The sequence below is a fragment of the Scyliorhinus torazame genome, chromosome 7, assembly GCF_047496885.1.
Source record: "Scyliorhinus torazame isolate Kashiwa2021f chromosome 7, sScyTor2.1, whole genome shotgun sequence".
Taxonomy (NCBI): Eukaryota; Metazoa; Chordata; class Chondrichthyes; order Carcharhiniformes; family Scyliorhinidae; genus Scyliorhinus; species Scyliorhinus torazame.
The window spans coordinates 209,696,202-209,713,323 of record NC_092713.1 but is presented as its reverse complement, the minus strand read 5'-3'; the positions used below and the strand labels follow the sequence as shown (position 1 = coordinate 209,713,323).

Genomic DNA, 17,122 nt, shown 5'->3' with positions numbered 1-17,122 from the left:
GCGGATGTGGCAATGTTACAAGAGACACACCTGAGGGTAGTGGATCAGACTAGGCTGAGGAAGGGGTGGGTCTGGCAGGTATTTCACTCGGGCTGGACTCTAAAACTAGGGGCGTGCGATCCTGATCAATGAGCGAAGTAGGGAAAATAGTGGCGGATTCAAGGGGTAGGTAGATCATGGTGAGTGGGAAGCTGGAGGGGATGCTGGCGGGGTTAGTGAATATTTGCGCACCAAATTGGGACGACGTGGAGTTTGAGGCGGGTGTTGGGGAAGGGGGAAGGGGGAAGGGGGGGGGGGAAAGAAATAGGTTGATGGATCAGGTGGGAGGGGTAGACCCGTGGAGGTTCGGATGGCCAAGAGCGAAGGAGTTTTCTTTTTTTTCCCACGTGCACAAAGTGTACTCCCAGATTGATTTTTTTCATTTGGAACAGGGCTTTACTGGCAGGGTTGGCGGATACCGAGTATTCGCCGATTATTGTGTCGGACCATGCCCCACACTGAAGTGGATTTACGGGTGAGCAAGGAGGGGGGGCGGGGGTCGTCAGCACCCGCAATGGTGATTGGATGTAGGACTGCTCGCAGATGAGGGAGTTTGCGGGCGGGTGAAGTAGGCCATCCAGAATTATTTGGAGATAAATGATAGGGGAGAAGCTTTGGCAGCAATGGTGTGGGAGGCGCTTAAGGCAGTGGTTAGGGGGGAGCTAATTTTGATACGGGCTTATAGGGAGAAGGTGGAGCGTGTAGAGATGGATAGGGTGGTTAGGAAAATACTCCAGGTGGATAGAAGGTATTCTGAAGCTCTGGAGGCGGGGTTGTTGAAGGAGCGGCAGAAGCTGCTAGATGGAATTTGGTCTGTTATCCACAGGGAAGGCGGTGGGGTAGTTGAGGAAGGCGAGGCAGGCGGTATACGAGTATGGGGAGAACGCCAGTAGGATGCTAGCACACCAGCTAAGGAAGAGGGAGGTGGCCAGAAAGATAGGAAGAATGAAGGACAAAGGGGGGAACACGGTCTTGGACCCAGCAGCGGTGAATGGGGTGTTTAAGGAGTTTTATAGATGGCTGTATGAGTCGGAGCTAGGATGAGGCAGTTTTTGGAAGGGTTGAAGTTTCCGAAGGTGGAGGTAGGGTTAGTGGAGGGATTGGGAGCCCCGATTGGAATTGTAGAAGTAGTAGAGAGATCGGAGGCCATGCAGTCCGGCAAGTGTAGATGGCTACCTTGTGGAATTTTACAAAACATTTTCTGGGATGTTGGGCCTGCTGCTGGTGAGGGCATTTAATGAGGCTACGGAGAGGTGTCCTTCCCCCAACAATGTCACAGGCTTTGATCTCATTGATCCTGAGGCGGGAGATGGACCCAGAGCAATGTGGGTCATACAAACCAATCTACCTACTGAATGTTTGATGCAAAATTGCTGGCCAAAACTTTGGCCTCAAGGATAGAGGACTGCGTTCCGGGGGTGACAGGGGAAGACCAGGCGGGGTTTGTTGAAGGCAGGCAGCTGACGGGCAACGTTAGAAGGCTCCTAAATGTGATCGTGATGCCCTCCGATGGGAGGGAGGCGGAGGTAGTGGTCACTATGGAAACGGAAAGGCCTTAAAACCAGGTGGAATGGAATTATTTGTGGGAGGTGCGGGATTGGGCAGGGCTTTATTGACTGGGTTCGGTTGCTGTACCAGGCACCGGTGGCGAGTGTGCAGATGAACCTGCTGAGTTCCGACTACTTTAAACTGCACCGGGGGACAAGGTAAGGATGTCCTCTCTCTCCACTGTTGTTTGCCTTGGCTATAGAGCCATTGGCGGTGGCGCTTAGAGCATCGAAGGACTGGAAGAGGCTAGTCTGGGGGAGGGGGCGGGGCACAGGGTCTCATTATATGCAGACGACCTACTCCTATATATATCTGACCCGTTAGGGGGTGATGGGGAAGATTATGCGGATCTTTAGGAGAATTTAGCCAGTTCTCGGGGACAAGTGAGGTTTTTGTGATCCAGACGAGGGGGCAGGAGAGGAGACTGGGGGAGCTGCCGTTTAAAGTGGTGGGAGTTTTTGTCACTTGGGAATTCAGGTGGCAAAGGAATGGGGGGCAGTTACATGAATTAACTTTGACTCGGCTAGTTGAACAAATGAAGGAGGACTTCTGGATGTGGGACATGCTCCCGTTGTCACTGGCGGGGAAGGTACAGATCTTAAAAATGACGGTCCTCCCGAAATTTCTGTTTGTTTTCCAGTGCCTCCCTATTTTTATACCAAAGGCCTTTTTTAAGCGGGCGATCTCTGGTTTGTGTGGGTGGATAAAACCCCACTAGTAAAGAAAGTGCTGCTGGAGCGGAGCAGAGGGTGTGTGGCTGGCGATGCCGAACGTTAGTAATTACTACTAGACGGCAAATATAACCATGATTAGGAAGTAGGTAGTGGGGGAGGGGTCGGTGTGGGAGCGAGTAGAGGTGATATCATGTAAGGGCACAAGTTTGGGGGCATTGATAACGGCTCCTCTGCCGTTCTTGCCGACCCGACCCGGTACTCCACAAGCCCGGTGGTGGTGGCGGCCCTGAGAGACAGGGGGCAGTGGTGGAAGCATATGGGCGTCGGTGTGGGCTCCAATTTGTGGTAATCACCAATTTGTCCAGGGAAGGCTGGATGGGAGGTTTTGGAAGTGGCAGAGAGCAGGGATTGAGAGGCTTGGGGATCTATTTATTGATGCGAGCTTTCCAGGTTTAGAGGATTTGGAGAAGGAGTTTGAATTGCCAGGAGGGACTGGGTTTCGATATCTGCAGATTAGGGATTTTGCGCGAAGGCAGGTTTTGACCTTTCCGCTTCTACTGCCACAGGGGATACAGGACAAGGTAGTTTCTAGAACGGGAGTGGGGGAGGGGAACGTTTTAAATATCTATAAAGAACTTATGGAGTGGGGGGAAACTCAAGATAGATGAGCTAAAGCGTAAATGAAAAGATGAGCTGGGAGGGGAGGTAGAGGAGGGTCTGAGGGGAGGATGTTCTGAGCAGAGTCAACACATCCTCATCATGTGCCAGGCTCAGCCTGATACAATTCAAGGTGGTTCACCGGGCACACATGACGGTGGCCCGGATGAGCAAGTTTTTTGGGATGGAGGACAGGTGTGTGAGGTGTGCGGGAGAGCCAGCAAACCATGTCCATCTATTTTGGGCATGCCTGAAGCTTAGGGGATACTGGCAGGGATTTGTGGATGTCATGTCCACGGTGCTTAAAAACAAGGAGTCCAGTGGTGACGATTTTTGGAGTGTCAGAAGATCTGGGAGTCCAGGGGTCGAGAGAGGCTGACGTTTTGGTCTTGCCTCCTTGGTAGCCCAGAGAGAGATATTGTTAGCATGGAGGGACGCGAAGCCCCCGAAATCAGGGGTTTGGGTTAGCGATATGGCTGGGTTTCTCAGACTTGAGAAAATTAAATTTGCCCTAAGAGCATCAACGTCAGGGTTCGTTCGGAGGTGGCAAGCGGTTTAGTGACTTCTTCGGACAAAACTAAACTGTCAGCAGATTCAATAGGGGGGGAGAGAAGGCTATTTTGTGTTTAGAGTAGGCGGGAACAGTGGGAGATGGAGGGATACGTTACGCAATGAACTATGCTTACATGTGTATTTGTATCGTTTATTGTTATAAAATGCCAATATGAAATGTTTTTAAAAAATGTAAAATAATTGACCAGATGTATGAGCAACGCAAATAGTTTATTTTAACTGCATTTCATGAAAAAAAGTTGAGCTGCGGATTTTGATTTTCTTTTATTCTTTGGATAATATACAAGTACACAATAGTTCAGGAACCATCAGCTTTGAAGTGAAGTAAAGAGTGATTTTCCCTTTACAAACAATACCAAGATAAAGCAAATAACATCTAACCAATGTATTAATTAGTTGCATTAGATTCCATCTAATTTTTTCACTAAAGGCGAGTCAGGAACTTTATTCTTTTAATTGCAGCTTGATAATGCCTTTATTTTCTAATATAACCCAAAGACAAAAATCTACAAATCACTACATTCCATATGTTTTCTCAAATCCAAGAGCATTTTTCTGGTTTCGCATTATATTGTGTGCATAAAAATGGTAATTATGCTTCAACAATGGTAGTTATGCTTTCCTTATGCAATTCAAATCTGAACGTTGAAGGCATATATATTTTATAAAAATAATATAAGTTTCCTGAGAAGTTTTACAGTTTACTCAGCTGGTTTCAGTGAGCAGGTTGTCCACAGTTCCAGCATGAACAGACTCAAAAACAGCTACTTCCCAACTGTCACCAGACTCCCAAGTGACCCTCTTATTGACTGACCTCATTAACACTACACCCTGTATGCTTCATCCGATGCCAGTGCTTATGTAGTTACATTGTATATGTTGTGTTGCCCTATTATGTATTTTCTTTTATTCCCTTTTCTTCCCATGTACTTAATGATCTGTTGAGCTGCTCGCAGAAAAATACTTTTCACTGTACCTCGGTACACGTGACAATAAACAAATCCAATCCAATCCAATCCAGGGTCCCAGGTTTGATTCGGGGCTTGGGTCACTGTCAGTGCAGAGTCTGCACGTTCTCCCCGTGTCTGCGTGGCTTTCCTCCGGGTGCCCGGTTTCCTCCCACAAACCAAAGATGTGCCGGTTAGGTGGATTGGCCATCCTAAATTGTTCAAAAAGGTTGGGTGGGGTTACTGGGTTATGGGGATAGGGTGGAGCTGTGGGCTTGAGTGGGGTGCTCTTTCCAAGGGCCGGTGCAGACTCGATGGACTGAATGGCCTCCTTCTACACTATAAATTCTATGATGATCTCTTGTGGTAGAGAATTACAACATTCAATCCAGAAATAAAAATAACTGACAAATGCTGATAATCTGAAATAAAAACAGAAAATGGCAGAAATTCACAGCAGTTTTGTCAGAATCTGAAAGAAAAAAAAAAAAAGGACTGCTGTTTTGGATGCTAACTTTTTCCCAAATCTTAACATAGGATTCCTAATAGCAATGTAAACATTATTGTATCAAATGCTATGAGTCCTGCAGTGCATTCACAATATTTAATCCCTGTATTCACATGGAGCATACAGTGCATTAGTTTCAACAAGTTGTATACTCACAGTTATAACCAATTTGTTCCAGTTGTTCCACCAACTTTGCTTTTATCTCACGTTTCTTGTGTTTTTTACCCATAAAGTGATTTTTGGAAACTTCAGGTCTTCCAACACAAACGCCACACAAATTACAGTAGTCATCACGGTCAGTTAGGTTCTTTGGCTCAGCGGCAGCTGCAATTAAAAAAAAACATGAAAAGGTGGTTCAGTGGTGAGCATTGCTGCCTCATGGCGCTGAGGACCCGGATTCGATTCCGGCCTGGGTCACTGTCCATGTGGAGTTAGCACATTCTCCCAGTGTCTGCGTGGGTCTCACCCGCACAACCCAAAGATGTGCAGGGTAGGTGGATTGACCACGCTAAATTGCCCCTTAAGTGGAAAAAAAGAATTGGGTACTCCAAATTTAAAATAAATAAATAAAATCCTCAGCTCACATGACATGACGTCCAAAATGTAAGAAACGATACGAGTACATAATCATTCCTGTGACTGGAAATGTCATTACTGATTTGCAGAAGATTTCCTGAAGTACAAAGGCAAGTTCCAGAACAAAGATAGGCTGCACGTACAAACGTAGCTACCTTTAGTAAGGTGTGCAAATTCCCTTCTGGTCTTTATCCCAACAGCAGTAAGCTCACAATTTCCTTCTATCATGTGTAAAAGGGAAACTACTAAAGGTACATATATATTGTTCTGTTGTCTGCTGAATGACTGCACGGTTTCATTTTCTCAGTCCTGCTCTTCCTCATTCATATTCCTACCTGCTCCCATTCTCCACTTGACCCACAGTTTATGGAATTACTGCCAGTCTACAAGACCTAAAAAAGTGGCAATCTTCTACCATCCATGAAACAAATTGAGTCAGTTTGAGAGCAGCAAACAATAATTTGAGAAAACAAATTATTTGCCAACAGCTTATTTAGGAAAATATATCTCAATTATGTCTAAGATCTCCAGCTCCCCAAGTACAGGGCAATCTCTCAGCATGGCTTAGTTTGCAGCATTTTCACATCAGTACAACAAATTGTAGATTCAAACCCTACCCTACGACTGGATACTGAGATTCCAGAACAATACTTTTTAAAAATAAAACTTAAGAGTACTCAATTATTATTTTTTCCAATTAAGGGACAATTTAGCGTGGCTAATCCATTTCCCTTACACACAAAGAACAAAGAAATGTACAGCACAGGAACAGGCCCTTCGGCCCTCCAAGCCCGCGCCGACCATACTGCCCGACTAAACTACAATCTTCTACACTTCCTGGGTCCGTATCCTTCTATTCCCATCCTATTCATATATTTGTCAAGATGCCCCTTAAATGTCCCTATCGTCCCTGCTTCCACTACCTCCTCCGGTGGCGAGTTCCAGGCACCCACTACCCTCTGCGTAAAAAACTTGCCTCGTACATCTACTCTAAACCTTGCCCCTCTCACCTTAAACCTATGCCCCCTAGTAATTGACCCCTCTACCCTGGGGAAAAGCCTCTGACTACCCACTCTGTCTATGCCCCTCATAATTTTGTATACCTCTATCAGGTCGCCCCTCAACCTCCTTCGTTCCAGAGAGAACAAACCGAGTTTATTCAATCGCTCCTCATAGCTTATGCCCTCCATACCAGGCAACATTCTGGTAAATCTCTTCTGCACCCTCTCTAAAGCCTCCACATCCTTCTGGTAGTGTGGCGACCAGAATTGAACACTATACTCCAAGTGTGGCCTAACTAAGGTTCTATACAGCTGCAACATGACTTGCCAATTCTTATACTCAATGCCCCGGCCAATGAAGGCAAGCATGCCGTATGCCTTCTTGAGCATGCCGTATGCCTTCTTGGGTTGTGGAGGGTGAGACCCATGCAGACACGGGGAGAATTTGCAAACTTCACATGACAGTGACCCGGGGCTTATATCGAACCCTGGCCCTCGGTGCCGTGAGGCAGCAATGCTAACCACTGAGCCACTGTGCTGCCCGTTCCAGAATAATACTGAGGAAGTGTTGAGTTGTCAGAGATGGCAGCATTCAGCTGTGGTAAAGCAATTTTATTGATGGTTCAATTGGACATTAATCATCCATTAGCACGGTTTGAAAAATAGGGAGCACGATCCAATGGCCACGCTGCGCTGGAAAAGCAGTTCGCTGTGGCTGACGAAAGCCGGGAGACCTCAATACGATCTCACGAGACGTTGCGATGTAAATCCTGCCCATTGTGCGAGGAGCACTTTTTGGCAAATCTACATTAATGTGCATATTCCCGAAGTACCTGAGGCTTTGGGATTCGTCTCCATCACCTCAGAAACCTCAGGCGAGCGACGTTCAGCGCTGATCCTCACAAACGGGGACCAGACGGAACAGCTTCCCAGGGGATTATCCTCCCATTGCGCGTTTTGGGGCGGGGGAGTTTGAGGATCGTTCCAGGGGCCTCCAAGATCGGGACGCCATTTATAAATGGTGTCTTGATCTCTCATTACACTGGGGAGTTCTGGCGAGCAGAGCTCCCCACTGCACAAAACGGAGCTGTGTGTGTCCTCCACCGTGCGTTCCCCGGCCAGGCCCCTTATACAACATGAGTTGCATTGAATAGCCAATACCCATGTGTTTCTTGGCACTGCGAGCGCCGGGAAGCACGCAGCTAAACGCCCTCGCTAGGCGATTTTGTTCCCTTTGGGGAGAATCGCGTCCAGGGTGTTTCTCCAGGCATTCTGGTAAACATTTATTTTTCAACCTGCTTAACTAAAAACAGAAAACATGGTAATTCTGTCAGTGGATGTTGCTGCAGTAAACATAGCTGCCACAATTTCCCCACATTATTCTTCAAAATAATCATATATGAAATTTGAGAAGATATTTTAGATTAAATTGCTGAATAAAAGCAAGACTGGGTGGCACAGTGGTTAGCACTGCTGCCTCACAGCGCCAGGGACCGGGGTTTGATTCCAACCTCGGGTGACTGTGTAGAGTTTGCACATTCTCGCCGTGTCTGCGTGGTTTCTTCCAGGTGCTCTGGTTTCCTCCCACAGTCCAAAGATGTGCAGGTTAGGTGGATTGGCCATGCTCAATTGCCACCAAGTACACAAAGGTTAGGTGGGTTTACCGGGATAGAGCGGGGGATTGGGCACTCTTTCAGAGGTCGGCGTAGACGTGATGGGCTGAATGGCCTCCTACTGCACTATCCGGATTCCATAATTTAAGGCCGAATTTTTCTGGCGCCACCATGGTGTGGTTCGATGCAAGAGATTCGGCAGCTATGCTGAAAGTCCATTGAGCTTTGGTGGGACACACCAGTGCTATTTTAGTTTGTGTTATGAGACTGATTTTGATAACCCAGCTCCCAGTTCTTAATCTATAATATCCCTGATGACCAGACTTTAGACCAATTTTATTTTTCTGGGTGTACTTGAAACTTGGTCATTCGAGTTTATCCACTTGATGTTATATTCTGCTAATTTGTTCAATCTCATCCGCTAGCATTATTTGTTCAAAAACCTATGGGTCCCAATCCTTACTTCCTATTTTTGTTTCAGAACACCGTCAATTTGATTGGCTTTCCCACAAATACTTAAAAGTGTTTTGCTCAGCTGCACCGAACTAATCGCTAGAACATACCATCTTGTTGCAGATAATCTGTTTTCTAGAACACAAAGCCCACAAGATATACTTTTATCCTTGGAATTTCGTAGTGGAGTAAACCTCTCCATGTTACTTGATACCTTTACTACTTTAATTCATTCCAGCCACATATAAGATGGCCATTCAGCCCATCGTGACTATAGGCTCTCACCTCGAACTCACCTAGTCCCACTTTCCCAGTCCTTTTTTATCTCTTCAGGTTCTTATCCAATTTTCATTGAAAGCCATGATTGAATCTGCCTTCACCACACTGTCAGGCAATGAATTCCTATCGCTGCTTAAAACAATTTCCCTTATGTTTCCATTATTTCTTTTGCAAATCCCCTTAAATCAGCATCCGCTGATTCTCAATGGATATATTTTCTTTGTGTTCTGTCTCAACCCCTCATGATTTTGAACACCTTTTTCAAATTTCTCTTCTTTTTTTGAACCGCAACTTCTCCAATCTATCCACATAACTGCAATTTCTCAACCCGAGAACTATTCTCTTAAATTCATTCTGTACCCTCTCTAAAACCTTTACATAATTCCTAATGTGTGGTGTTCAGAATTGGAGACAATACCCGAAGTTGAACCAGTAATGTATAAAAGCTCATGTTACCTTCCTTGCTCTCCTATTCTATGCCCATGTTTACAAAGCCAGCAATCCAAATGCGTTATTAACCGTTTTCTCAACCTGTCCTGCCACCATCAATACTTTGTGCAGATATCCTGCAAGGTTTCGCTGATCCTGCAACCATTTTAGGATGTGCACTTCATTTCATATTGCCTCTTCTTGGTCTTCTATCAAATGATATCACTTAACACTTCTCTGTAATAAATCTCATCTGTCACGTGCCCCCGCATTCCATCAGTTTTTTTATTTTCTCAAAGTCAATTGTATTATCGTCCTCACAGTTCACAATACCTCCAAGATTTGTGTCACCTGTCATTCTGAAATTGTGCCCTATACACCCAAGTCTAGGTCATTAAAAAAATTAAGGAAAGCAGTGGTCCTTGTACTGACCACTAGGGAACTTTGCTGTACATCTCCCTCCAGTCAACAACATAACCATTCTTTCCGGTCACATCCATGCTTCTTCTGTCCTGTTTAAACCATGGGCTTCAGTTTTATCGGGAAACTTTTTATGTGACACTTCATTAAACATCTTTTGTAATCCATGCATACCACATCAATTGCACTGCTGTCATCAACCCTCTCAGTTATCTTACCAAAAATATTCGATCATCTTAGTTAATCATGATTTGCCCTTCCTAAATCTGTGCTGACTTTCCTTAATTCATGCAACTGACTGTTCATTTTATCCAGGATTATAGTTTCTGAAAGCTTTTCCCCCACCAAGGTTAAACTGACTAGCCTGTAAGTTTGTCCTTGCACCTCTTTTCAAACAAAAGTGGAAGATTTGCAATTCCTCAATCCTCTGGCACCACCTCTGTATCTAAGAAGTACAGAAAAAACATAGTCAGTACCTCTGCAATTTCCACCCCATACTTCCATCAGCATTCTCCTTCGTGCCTCATCTGGTCCTGGTGACTTATCAACATTAAGGACAGCTAGGCTTTCTGATACCTCTATTAATTTTTGGCACATCCAGTATCATAGCTACCTCCCTTTTCCATATAATTTTGAAAGTATCTTCTTTGTTGGTAAAGACAGAGGCGAGATATTAATTTATTACCTCTGACATGCCCTCTGACCCCATGATCACATTTTTGGTCCCCAGGTAGCATGCCTACATGTCATTTAGATTAACTGCCAGACTCTTCTTGTACCCTCTCTCTGTTCTCTGTCAATTTATATTTTTTCATCCAGTCACATGTCCAGTTTGACAAAACTTTAAAGCAAAAAAGAAATGTCCCTTGGGACCATTTACATTCATAAGAGTAAGGCAGAGTGCAGTTCCTAATTTGGAAGGGTGCTGCAATTTCATATTTTCAGGTTCAAGATGAACATGATCGAAGTAATCCAGAAGCATTTATACATATTTTCTTAACATCGGCCACTACATTTGTAGAAAATTCCAGCAGTCATTTGGCCACTCTCATGAATGCAATAGGACAGATTGCTGGATACCAGCTAATTTAATCAGATGTTTAGAAATCATGCAAACAATTTCAACTATCTAGCATTGACAATAACTAGGATTACTTATCAGAGGATGCTGGGGTAGTTTTATCGTGTTCCAACTTACATTTCAGAGCTTTTGCGTGGATTTTCCCTTGGTAATGCAAGTGGGCATCAGCTACTGATGTAAAGGCCATATGACACACATGACAAGACTTATTTCGATCCACTTCTCCATTGCGACTGTCCTGTTGAAAAGTTCAAAAATGACTGATTACGTTAAATAAAGCATATCTCAAAGCTTGATCTGAATTGGGTTAATCTGTGAAACAAGCCAATACATACAAACAGGCTTATTTATTTTACATTTAAGCACATACACACAAAACAGGAGACAGTTATATACATTGTAGATAGGTGGACTTTAAAGCAAAATGATTCACTAATTACAAATTGTCAGTCAACTTCTCGTCTCAGTAACTAACACCTACTCAATGACTTATTTACAGCTCATCAACTGTTACCTACCATGAATCTGCTTTATTTTATAGAAAATAACTGTTTCAGTTTAATAAAAACTCTTTGGTTTTCTAAACAGACTGCCAACAGAAATTTTAGAAACTGTGAATTTACAGGGAAGTAGAAGATGAGCTATAAAGAAATATTTTTATACATAAAAGATAATGAGTCTCAACTAGTCCATCAGCTTACATCTACATATGATGGGTATAACGATGGTTTATGTTTTGTGAGAATATATATAATAGTTTGTGGATATGAAAACATGTTTGCATAAATATATATATATATATGAAATGGATTAAATTTTCTCTGTTTAGTCTTAAGTTATAATGGACAGTTGTGGAGTCCTTCAAAGAGAACATAGTTTAGGGAGAAACAAGACACATTTCAAGGAGGAGCAAAGGAAGGTGAATCCAAAGCTTGAGCTGCTTGTATAATTAAGTATATGGACTGGTTTAGCACAGTGGGCTAAACAGCTGGCTTGTAATGCAGAACAAGGCCAGCAGCGCGGGTTCAATTCCCGTACCGGCCTCCCTGAACAGGCGCCGGAATGTGGCGACTAGGGGCTTTACACAGTAATTTAATTGAAGCCTACTTGTGACAATAGGCGATTGGTATATTATTATGTTATATAGAGTAAGGAGGTTTTTGATAAATATCTGAATCATAATTCCATAGAGAAGATAATTATAAAAAATACCAAGAACGGAAATAAGAGGGGCAAAGAGAATGTATGAGATAGATTGGTGAGTAACATAAATGGGAACTTTTATAAACACATAATAAGAGTAATTATGGGGGGATGTACTAAGGGTCAAAAGGAGATCATCCTGGTGAGGCAAAGGGCATAAATGAGGTATTAAATGAATATTTTAAATCTGTCTTTATTAAAGAGAATGACGCCAATGTCATAGTAAATGAGGCAGTAAAGGAATTGCATAGAAAAATAAGACAGAGATACTTGAAAGACTGGTAGTGCTCCAAGTAGAACAACCATCCGATCGCAAATTCATGCATCCTGAAATGCCAAGGGGTTGAAAAATGGACATTGCAGAAGCTCTGGCCACAATCTTCCAATCCTCCTTTGATGCAAAAATGGTACCAGAGGATTTCCATTGTTGGATTAACCCAGCAACTACAGACCAGGAAGAAATACCAACCGGCGCCGGTTAAAATACTGAGAGACAGACAGAAAACTGGAAAGGGAAGAGTTGGAGAACGAAGGTGGTCAACAAGCTCAGTCGGACAGTTGGATTCCTGAGCGGTGGGATAGCACATTTAGGACTTCTCCTGCTGTTTTTTCCATTGCAGAGTGATTGAATGCCCAGACTCAGCCATGCCATGTGAAGGTAGGCAGTTTCATAGATCCACACTACCACAACCAACGCAAATGGAGAGTTCAGAAGCTACCGGTAAAAAGTCATAGAATCATAGAATTTATAGTGCAGAAGGAGGCCATTCGGCCCATCGAGTCTGCGCCAGCCATCGGAAAGAGCTACCTACACCTATACCTTCACCCTATCCCCTCACCTCGACCCCATCCCTGTAGCCCCACCTAATCGTTTTTTTCTTTTGACACGAAGGGCAATTTAGCATAGCCAATCCACCTACCCTGCACATCTTTGGACTGTGGGAGGAAACCGGAGCACCCAGAAGAAACCCACGCAGACATGAGGAGAACGTGCAGACTCCGCATAGAAAGTGACCCAAGCCGGGAATCAAACCTGGAATCCTGGAGCTGTGAAGCAACTGTTCTTCCTTGAGCTTATTCCGTTATTCAAACATCACGACCGATCTTCTATCTCAACTTCACCGTTGCACACAATCCTCATATCTCTTAATACCCAAAAATACATCAACTTTTGTCTTAAATATTTAGCCCACAACAAAGCATTCAGAACCTTGAGGCAGAAAGTTCCAAAGATTTACAACCCTTTGAGTGAACAAATTTCTCATCTTTTTCTGAAACAGCGAGCCCCAGTTCAAGACGAATGGAAATACCCTTTCAGGATCTATCCTATCAAAGCACCTTAAGAATTTTACATGCTTAAACAAGATCACCTTCCATTCTCCTAAATTCTAGGGAACATCGTCCTAGTCAACTCAAACTCACGCCAGGATTCTGTCTAGTGCACCTTCATTGCAGTCCCTGGACGGCAAGAATATCCTTGCTTGGGCAAGACAACCAATTGTGTACAGCATCACACCTGTGACCTCATCATATGCTAACAATAAGCTTCTTTATTCATACGTCAGTAAATTTTGGAATAAAGGCCAAAATTATATTTGTGCTCTTAATTGCTTGCTGTATCTACATATTTTTTTGTGGTTCATATGCAAGGACTCCCAGGTCCCTTTGAATGCCAATATTTCCCCATCTCAACCATTTAAACATATTCTGCTTTTCTATTTTTCCACCACAAATTGGATAACTCAACACTCTCCCACATTGCACTGACACCTTGTTGTCCATTCATTTGGTCTATGTCCCTTTGATGCTTCTTTGCATCCTCCTCAGTTTGGATACGTTACATTCAATGCTCTCATCTCAGGAATCCACAATTGCTTCTTTTTGAGATACTTAGAGAAGCTCAATTAATAAATATATTTTTAAAATGAAGCCAACGCAGGTGGATTAAGTTGAGATGCAGATGAGCTATTGAATGGCAGAACAGAGAGACAACAAGCAGAAGAGCTTAGTCCTGTTACAACAGCTCAAAGTTATTCCAACCACACAGGAGCAAAGAAGTTTGGATAATAGTACTTTTCGGGCCTGCAGGTGTTCAAAGCTACGTCACCTGGGCTAAAACTAATCAAAACAGCAATAACGCCGGCATACCACCCACCAGCTTAAAACATCACTCCCTCTACCACTGACACACATACAAGTCCATTGTGTAAACAACTACACGTTGTTATTGAAAATATGGAAAGATGTGTCATTTGAAACATGGAAGTCTGGCAATATCTGATCTGAGAGAAACGTGAGAGGATACAGGGAAAGATCCCACAAAGGGTTAACAGAAGCTGCCAGGGAAGGATTGTAAAATGCAGATAGCCTTGGTCAAGCAGGCTTAGCAAACAAGACAAACAGGATTTTGAATGAAGCCAAAGACAATGGCTCACACCTTCATTGAAAGTAACTATCTTAGTAAGGATCTGGAAAAGAATGGATGAGGTTCAGTTGAATTTTGTGATAATTCTAGGTGTGAAAAGTTGCTAATACCAGGTAAATTAAAGAAAACTGGAGGCTATCAGTCAACGAGAAACATAATATCAAGCCAAAATCAAAGTCAAAATTGAGCTGAGGACACAATTGGAAAATAAAACTATAGAAATGACAGGAATTAAAAGTAACACTTCTTGAAGTCAAAGCATTTTGAACATCACAAAGGAAACAATGTAATCAGATCTATGAGATTAAGTCATGTCAAAATGAATACTTAGTTCGTTTAAAAGGTTTAGATCAAAAGGTACTTTTTACAATCAAAGAAAATAAGAGTTACTTTACAATATCATAAAAACTTAATTGTTAGAAAGCGAATATAAACCAAGAGACAAGAGCAGGAAGAACCAGAACCAGAACCAGAAGCAGAACTCAGAGAGAGAGAGAGGGGAGAAGCAGAGGCAGATTACAGTCAGCTCGGTCATGGGAAAGAGACAGGGCAGAGCAGCCGAGCTAAAATAACTAATACATCTAAGGAAGGCTAGAATTTAAAGAGTAGGCAGATTCAGCTCAGAGATAGCTCTCAGCTCTGTACATGGGAAAGGTAGGACACAGCAACTGAGCTCATCAGCGAATACATCTAAAGAAGACCAGACTTTAAAGAAGATTCATTGTCAACTTGGGCCTGAAGGTCCCTTCAACCAACCAGAAGGATCCAGAAGCAAGATCTTTTTACTTTTCTGTAAAGACAGTGATTGCATCTTTTAAAAAGAGAAAGAAATATATATAATAATAAAATAACTTAAAAGTTTTAACCTGAAACAGTTGAGTTATTAGTCTACTTTACTTACTTAGCAATGCCGGACCCAGGATCGCTGCTACTAAGTGGCAAGTAGATGAAATCTTCGGTGAAGGTATGGGTTTTACCGGGGGATAACTTGAAAATATAGTTTGACCTGAATAGCACACACTGAAGCTTGCATCGGAGTCGGGGAGTGAGAATCCCTGATCACCATTTAGAATGTCGGTCCTTTTTGGTATAGGGGGAATTCTAAGAATAGTGGTGAGTTTTTCAAAACAACGTGCAAAATCAGAGCTACATGGAAACTGTGAAGAATAAGCTAAGTCCTTGAAGGAAAGGAACGGGAATTCTTCACAATGAAAATCAGAGCTTCAAAGAACTGAAACTGCAGCCGGAGTGGACTGCCTAGAAAAATTAGAGATTAATCTCTGTTGTATCTGCTAGTTCACGAGTAATTTATAGTTCGTACCAAACATTAATTACTTGTTAATTTAGGTTTAATTTCTTGTGAAAAGTTACAAAAGGCGAATTCATGTTCAGTAATTGTTTAATTTGGGGCTCATTGGGTAAATCTGGTTCTTTTGGTTTGACAGGTTCCTATGGGAATTATTACAGTAGGAAAAACAGAAAAGCAAATTGGCTTTTAAATTGCGAGACTGCAGAATGCTGTGTTACAAAGGAATCTGGTGGCTCTCATACATGAATCACAAGTGTTAGGACACAAAACCAGCAAGTAACCAGAAACGCAAATGGATTGATGTCTTTATTACAAGGAGGTTGGAGTATAAAAGTAGGGAAGTCTTGCTACAACTATATAAAGGGCTGGCGAGACCGTACCTAGAATATTGCATACAGTTTTGGTCCCTTATTTCAGGAGGGATATACTTATATTGAAGGACGTTCAGAGGATCACTGGGGATGAAGGGGCTTTTCTTATGAAGAAACGTTAAGAAAGATGGGCCTATATTCATTGGAATTTAGAAGAATGATGGATGATCTTGTTGAAATATATTCAGAAGGGAGTTGACAGGCTAGATGTCAAGAGGATGAGGCAATTAAAACAAGGGGGGGGGGGGGGAAGAGTTCCAGATAGGGGGTCTCTCATTTAAGACAATGATGAGGAATATCTCTCGGAGGGTGAGGGTCATTAATCTTGGGAATTTCTATCCCAGAGATCAGTGAATATATTAGACAGAATTAATCAGATAGATTTCTAATCTACAGGGGAATCAAGAGGGGGGGGGGGGGGGGGTGCTGGTGATGGGCAGGTAGGATAGTGGTCCGGAGGCCACAATCAGATCAGCCATGATATTTTAAACAGCGGAGCTTGTTCAAGGAGTCATATGGCCTACACCTGCTCCGATTTCATATGCTCATAAATGAAATTTAATCTATAGAAGTGTAAAGTGATTAATTTTGGTAAGAATTTTAATGTACGGCCAGAAACTGCCAAATTTGGGGTGCACATACACAAATCTTTGAAGGTGGTAGGACAAGATGTAACAACTGTTAAAGGGCAGATGGGATCTATAGCTTTATAGAGGCATTAAATACAAGAGCTAGGAAATTATGCTAAATCTTTATAACTTAAGTGGGCCGAGGTTAGCATGCTCTTTCGAAGGGTCGGTGCAGATTTGATGAGCCAAATGGTTCCTTCTGCACTGCAGGAATATTATGAAACGCTCATACATTTGTCAAAATAAACAAACATTACTTGAATAGCCTTTTATTGGCGGCACGGTGGCACAGTGGTTGGCACTGCTGGCTCCCAGCTCCAGGGACTCGGGTTCAATTCCGGCCTCTGTTTGTGTGGAGTTTGCACTTTCTCCCAGTGTTTGCGTGGG

General features: G+C 43.1%; 1 protein-coding gene across 5 annotated transcripts in view; it reads right to left on the bottom strand.

The window, feature by feature from the left end:
- LOC140426818 (zinc finger protein 346-like) overlaps positions 1-17,122 on the bottom strand; it is a 67,858-nt gene that overhangs the window by 23,094 nt on the left and 27,642 nt on the right. For all 5 annotated transcript variants that reach the window (XR_011948296.1, XM_072512031.1, XM_072512032.1 and 2 more), the window contains 2 exons: positions 10,916-11,036; positions 5,103-5,270 (listed from right to left, as the gene is read on the bottom strand). Coding sequence is in view for 4 of the 5 variants with exons in the window: in XM_072512031.1 (XP_072368132.1) it covers positions 5,103-5,270; positions 10,916-11,036 (289 nt within the window). In the remaining variant the exon portion in view is untranslated. The remainder of the gene's footprint in view (positions 1-5,102; positions 5,271-10,915; positions 11,037-17,122) is intronic.